The sequence below is a fragment of the Ornithorhynchus anatinus genome, chromosome 3 (genome assembly GCF_004115215.2).
Source record: "Ornithorhynchus anatinus isolate Pmale09 chromosome 3, mOrnAna1.pri.v4, whole genome shotgun sequence".
Classification (NCBI taxonomy): Eukaryota; Metazoa; Chordata; class Mammalia; order Monotremata; family Ornithorhynchidae; genus Ornithorhynchus; species Ornithorhynchus anatinus.
The window spans coordinates 135,981,137-135,987,925 of NC_041730.1; the positions used below are offsets into that span (position 1 = coordinate 135,981,137).

At 57.5% G+C, this 6,789-nt stretch overlaps 1 protein-coding gene across 1 annotated transcript in view; it reads right to left on the reverse strand.

Annotated features, from left to right (window-relative positions):
• DPYSL4 (dihydropyrimidinase like 4) overlaps window positions 1–6,340 on the reverse strand; it is a 47,867-nt gene extending 41,527 nt beyond the window's left edge. The window contains exon 1 of the mRNA XM_029060777.1: window positions 6,234–6,340. Coding sequence (XP_028916610.1) covers window positions 6,234–6,272 — 39 coding nt within the window. The 5' untranslated portion in view covers window positions 6,273–6,340. The remainder of the gene's footprint in view (window positions 1–6,233) is intronic.
• Between the last annotated feature and the right edge of the window lie 449 nt (window positions 6,341–6,789).

A 6,789-nucleotide genomic window follows, 5' to 3' on the forward strand; every position in this document is an offset into this window, starting at 1 on the left:
AGGGTCATCAGGTCGTCCCACGTGAGGCTCACAGTTAATCCCCATTTTACAGATGAGGTCACTGAGGCCCAGAGAAGTGAAGTGACTTGCCCACGGTCACACAGCTGACGAGTGGCAGAGCCGGGAGTCTAACCCATGACCTCTGACTCCCAAGCCCGGGCTCTTGCCACTGAGCCACGCTGCTTCTCTATCTGTCTCCCCCTTCTAGACTGTGAGCCCGCTGTGGGCAGGGATTGTCTCTCTTTAATACTGAATGGTACTTTCCCAAATGCTTAGTACGGTGCTCTGCACACAGGAAACATTCAATAAATACGACTGACTGAATGAATGAACAGTAAATGCTCAATAAATATGGCTGATTCATTCATTCATTCAATAGTATTTATTGAGCGCTTACTATGTGCAGAGCACTGTACTAAGCGCTTGGAACGAACAAGTCGGCAACAGATAGAGACGGTCCCTGCCCTCTGACGGGCTCACGGTCTAATCGGGGGAGACGGACGGACGAGGACGATGGCGATAGATAGAGTCGAGGGGAAGAACGTCTCGTAAAAACCGATGGCGACTGAATAGAATCGAGGCGATGTACATTTCGTTAACAAAATAAATAGGGTGATGAAAATATATACAGTTGAGCATTCAAACAGGCTGAATGAATGAATGAACAGACACATTCCCTACCCACTACCCGAGCTGACAGTCTCGAGGGGGAGACGGACATTAATGGAAATAAACAATAAACGCTCCCAGCTCCACAGCGCTTATGCCCGTATCTGTCATTTATTTATTTCTATTAATAATAATGTCGGTATTTGTTAAGCGCTTACTACGCGCCATAACGTCCGTCTCCCCCTCTGTAGACGTAACTCACTGAGGGCAGGGAATGTGTCTGTCTATTGCTGTCTTGTTCCCTCCCAAGCGCACACGGTAAGCGCTCGATCGATCCGACTGAATGAATGGACGACTCGAAGGCGGGCAGAGGAAGGGTCAGCAGGGACATCCATATGGATATCGACGTCCCCAAGGGTCAGCGTAATAATAATAATGATGTTGGTATTTGTTAAGCGCTTACTATGTGCACAGCACTGTTCTAAGCACTGAAGTAGATACAGGATAATCGGGTTGTCCCACGTGAGGCTCACAGTGTTCATCCCCATTTTCCAGATGAGGTAACTGAGGCACAGAGAATAATAATAATGTCGGCATTTGTTAGGCGCTCACTATGTGCCGAGCACTGTTCTAAGCGCTGGGGTAGACACAGGGGAATGAGGTTGTCCCACGTGGGGCTCACACTCTTAATCCCCATTTTACAGATGAGGTCACTGAGGCCCAGAGAAGTGAAATGACTCTCCCACAGCCACACAGCTGCCAAGGGGCGGATCCGGGATTCGAACCCATGACCTCCGACTCCCAGGCCCGGGCTCTTTCCACTGAGCCACGCTGCTTCTCCTGCGTAGGAGGTCAGTGGAGTTGAGGAGCGATGGAGGCCGGGAGAAAGAGAGGAGGAACGCGAGAAGGGGTTGAAAATGGTTAAAGAAGCTGGAGGGGGGAGCCGGGGGCCGGTCGAGATGACCGGGACTAGAATCCGGAGGGGGTGGGAGAGGCGGATGACGGGGGGCTTCGAAGGAAGGGAAAGAAGGAGAAGGGGGAGGCGGAAAGGTGCGAGAGAGAGCGGCACTGGGGCGCGAGAAGGAAGCCGACAGCTCCTCCTTTCCCGCTGGGCGCCTGGGCCGAGGAGGCCTTGCCGGTCGGCGGCGGCCCGCGGTCCGAACCCGAGCCATCGCGGCCTCCTCGCCTGCCGGTCCCCGGGGCCCGCCGGGGGACAGCCGACAAACCACTCTCTGCACCTTGAGGAGCATGTGGGACAACCTGATTCCCCTGTGTCTACCCCAGCGCTTAGAACAGTGCTCTGCACATAGTAAGCGCTTAACAAAGCGCCGACACCGACCGCCTTTCGCACGTCCACACAGCAAAGTGGCGGAGCCGGGATTAGAACCCACGTCCTCTGCCTCCTAAGCCCGGGCTCTTTCAGGGTCACGAGCTCCTCGACATCCCGCCCCCCTCGACCTCACTCCCCTGAAACTCACTTTCATTCATTCATTCAATAGTATTTATTGAGCGCTTGAGTGCAGAGCACTTGGAATGTACCAATCGGTAACAGATAGAGACAGTCCCTGCCCTTTGACGGGCTTACGGTCTGATCGGGGGAGACGGACGGACAAGAACGATGGCAATAAATAGAATCGAGGGGAAGAATATCTCATAAAAACAATAGTAAATAAATAGAATCAAGGGGATGTACATCTCATTAACAAAATAAATAGGGTGATGAAGATATATACAGTCGAGCGGACGAGTACGGTGCCGAGGGGAGGGGAAGGGAGAGGGGGAGGAGCGGAGGGAGATGGGGGGAGAAGAGGGTTTAGCTGCGGAGAGGTGAAGGGGGGATGGCACAGGGAGTAGAGGGAGAAGAGGAGCTCGGTCTGGGAAGGCCTCTCGGAGGAGGTGAGTTTTAAGTAGGGTTTCGAAGAGGGGAAGAGAATCGGTTTGGCGGAGGTGAGGAGGTTCCGGGACCGCGGGAGGACGCGGCCCGGGGGTCGACGGCGGGATAGTCGAGACCGAGGGACGGCGAGGAGGTGGGCGGCGGAGGAGCGGAGCGTGCGGGCTGGGCGGTGGAAAGAGAGAAGGGAGGAGAGGTAGGAGGGGGTGAGGGGATGGACAGCCTTGAAGTCTAGAGTGAGAAGTTAACATACTAGGACGGGGACTGTGAATGACTGGATTATATCTACCCCGCTGCTTAGTACAGTGGTCGTGGCATATCGTACTAATAATCACAGCCATATCATTATCACTATTGCTACTATTAGGTACTATTACCTACGCCGGCACCTCCTCCAGAATAATAATAATAATTATACTTGTTAGGAGTTTACTATGTGGCAGGCCCTGTTCTAAACGCTGGGGTAGATAGAAGTTGATCAGGTTGGACACAGTCCCCGTTCCACATGAGCTCAAAGTCTCCATTATTTTGCAGATGAGGGAACTGAGGCCCAGAGAAGTGAAGTGACTCGCCCAGGGTCACACAACAGATATGGGGCAGAGATGGGATTAGAACCCAGGTCCTTCTGACTCCCATGCCCTGTACTCTATCCACTAGTCCATGCTGTTTGCCCCTTCCTTATGAGCAGGGAATGATGTCTGCTAATTCTGTCGCCACGTACCCTCCCACGTGTTTAGCACAGCGTTCCCACGCATAGTAAGTGCTCAGTAAATACCACCGAGGGGTTGCAGAGCTCCATAGTAAGCAGCAGGGTGTAGCGGATAGAGCACGGGCCTGGGTGTCAGAAGGTCACAGGTTCTGATCCCGGCTCTGCCGCTTATCTGCCGTGTGACCTCGGGCAAATCACTTCACGTCTCTGGGCCTCAGTTACCTCAGCTGGAAAATGGGGATTAAGAGTGTGAGCTCAACTGGGACAGAGGCCGCGTCCAACCCGATTCGCCTCACCCACCCAAGCGCTTAGTACAGTGCTCTGCACATAGTAAGCGCTCAATGAACACTATGGAATGAATGAATGAATTCCCTCCTCCGCCCTCACGACCCCCAAACGATCATTCCTGCAGTGCAAACGGAGAAAGCAACGGAGTTTGGTCACGCGTCCAATTCCCTCCCGACCCCCCCGAGTCCCAACCTTCCAAGAGTCACCAGATAGGAACATGGATGGAAATTTTCTAAATCCACGAAAACTTCTATTTGGGAATTCGGTCATCTGATTAGTCAGGATGATGACGATGATATTTGTTAAACCTTTACTATGTGCCAGGCACCGCGCTAAGCGCCGAGGTGGGTGAAAGCCTTTGGCCGATCGCAGGACACGGAGGCCGACACCGACAGCCTTCCGCACGGCCACCGCGGGGAGGATTTCGAAGGGCCAGAAATGGTTCCCGATCCCTCCGGGAATGACCGACCCACCCGCTGATCCGGATGGAGCCGACCGGGTGCGCTGGGCCGTTTCCTGCTGAACCACCCTCCCGACCCGCCCACGGACGGGAATTCCGAGTAGGCCAAGAGGAGGTGGATAAACAACGCCGACCGGCCGCCGGAGGCCTCCGGGTTTCGACCGGACTTGGGAAGGGATCGATACGGGAACCCCCGAGGTCTTTGTGTGAGAAACGTTTCCCCCGCTCTACTTCCCCGCGAGCCAAAGAACAGGATGCCTCCCAGCACCATCTTCCCAAAGATCCCGGATCGCCCACGATGGGAAAGGAGCAGGGCAAGTCTTTCTGCAAGCCTAACTTTCCAATAAAGAAGATGGCGGGAACGCTCAGAGTTCCCGGGAAACCCGAAGACGATCTCGGATTCTCGAGGCACTGCTTTTCGAGAGCTCCTTCACGACCCCGTGGGAAAATGAACCCTCTTTCCCAGAGAGATCGAAACGCCGGTTTCATCCGACCCCCGCGCCTCTGCTAGCCGAAGGGCGAGCGACATTTGCCCTCCCGTTCGACATCTCGCCCCACACAGGCCCGAAGCCCGCGCGCGTTCTTCCCCGCAAATGTTCTGACGGAGTCCGGTCGGCGGGGGCCCCCCGGGAGTGGAAGACAAAAGGGAAAGGAGGGAATGATCCTCTCTCCTGGGTCTGCGGGGAAGGGGGAGGGGGAATCCTTCAAGTTGGAGACAGGGTCGACTCAACAAAGAACGGCGGGGGATCCCGGGAGAGGCCCGACCTCTGGAACCCTCTAGATTTCGGGCTTAAAAAGGCCCGTCGGCCTTCTCCCGGGCCCCCTGTTCTTCCTGGGATTTTCCCACCGATCCCGGCCCCCCGCCGCCCCCCGCCCCGAGAAACACTCTGCCTCCTCTGGGGACCACTCTGGAGTCCCTTTGTTGAAAGCGAGAGAAAGACAATGGGGCAAATGCCCCCTCCCCGCCCCCGTAACCATTCGGCTTGAAACGGGCTCTTCCAACGGCCATTTCCCGGTTGTTTTTTTGGGAGGGGGGCAGGTCGCCGGGTGGACGGACAGGGGAGCCGGGTTGGGGGGAAGGGACCGAGCCGCCGCTGACTGGGAGAAGGCCAAATATACCCCGGCCACCTGGGCCGACGGGGGTTCGACTGAGGGGTCGACCGGGCAAGAAACCAGGCCACACCGGGGCGGAGCCAGCCGGACTTCTCTTCCACAGGGGCCTGGGGAGACAAAAATTCCCTCCTCCTCCCCCGACCCCCCAGGCCTGCTCTCCGGGGGCGGGCGGGGGGAAATCTTTCTGCCTCTTATCTCCGGACTTCCAGCTCTTTGCCTCTCCATCCCTCCATTCATTCATTCAATCGTTTTTTTGAGGGCTTAGTGCGTGCAGAGCACTGGACTAAGCGCTTGGAATGTACAATTCGGCAACAGATAGAGACGATCCCTGCCCAGTGACGGGCTCACGGTCTAAAAGGGGGAAAACGGGCAGCAAAACAAAACAAGTAGACAGGCATCACTACCATCGAATCCTTCCACCTCCCGGCTCTCTGTGCCTGTATCTCTCCAGCCCCCTGGCTCTGTGTCTCCCCTTCCCTCTGTCTCTGTATCTCCCCATGTCTCTGTCTCTGTATCTCTCCTTTCTTCCAGCTCTGAGGGTCTCCATCCCTCTGTCTCTGTGTCTCTCCATCCCACTGTCTCTGTATCTCTCCATTCTTCCAGTTGTGTGTGTCTTCAGCCCTCTGTCTGTGTCTCTCCAGCTTCCTCCATCCTCTGTCTCTGTACCTCCCCATCCCTCTGGCCCTGTATCTCTCCATCCCTCTACCTCCCCATCCTTCCGGCTCTATGTGTCTTCAGCCCTCTGCTGTGTCTCTCCAGCTTTCTGTCTCTGTATCTCTCCATCCCTTTGTCTCTGTGTCTCCCCGTCCCTCTGTCTCTGTGTCTCCCCATCCCTCTGGCTCCGTGTCTGTCCATCCCTCCGTCTCTGTGTCTTCATCCCTCTGTCTCTGTACCTCCCCATCCCGCTGTCTCTGTCCCTCCCCATCCCTCCGTCTCTGTGTCTCTCCGTCTCTGTACGTCTCCATCCCTCCGTCTCTGCATGTCTCCATCTCTCTATCTCTGAGCGTCTCCCTCCCTCCGTCTCTGCATGTCTCCATCCTTTCGGCTCGGCGTCCCTCCCTCCCTCTGTGCCTTCGCCTGCCTGTCCCCCCCCCCCCCCCCCGTGGGGATGGGTGACTCCGGTGCCCCTCCCCGGTCCCGTCCCGTCCGGTCCCGGCTCTGACCGTGCTCCTGGGAATGCTCTTCTTGCCTTGGAAGGCCATGGTGAGGACGGGGAGGGATGGAAGGATGGAAGGAAGGAAGGAAGGAGGGAGGGAGGGAGGGAGGGAGGAGGGCAGCGGCGGCAGCAGGAGCGGCAGCAGGAGGAGCAGCAGCGGCGGCGGCTGCGGCGGCCGGAGCCCGCACCGCCCTGACACCCCGCCGCGGGGGCGGGGCTTAGCCAGGGGGCGGGGCCTGGGGGGAGGGGCGGGGCCTGGGGGAGGGGGCGGGGCCTGGGGGAGGGGGCGGGGCCTGGGGGAGGGGGCGGGGCCAGGACAGGGGCGGGGCTTAGGGAGGGGCGGGCGGCGCGTGCGCGGTGGCCTGGGGGCGGGGCCTGGGGGCGGGGCGGCGGCCGAGGGGGATGAAAATACCTGCTCACACACACACACACACACACACACACACACACACCCCCCCCCCCCCCCGCCACAGACACACACATAGACCCGCCCACATCCATCCACACACAGACACACACAGACCCCCACACACATACATAGACCCACACAGACACACACACAC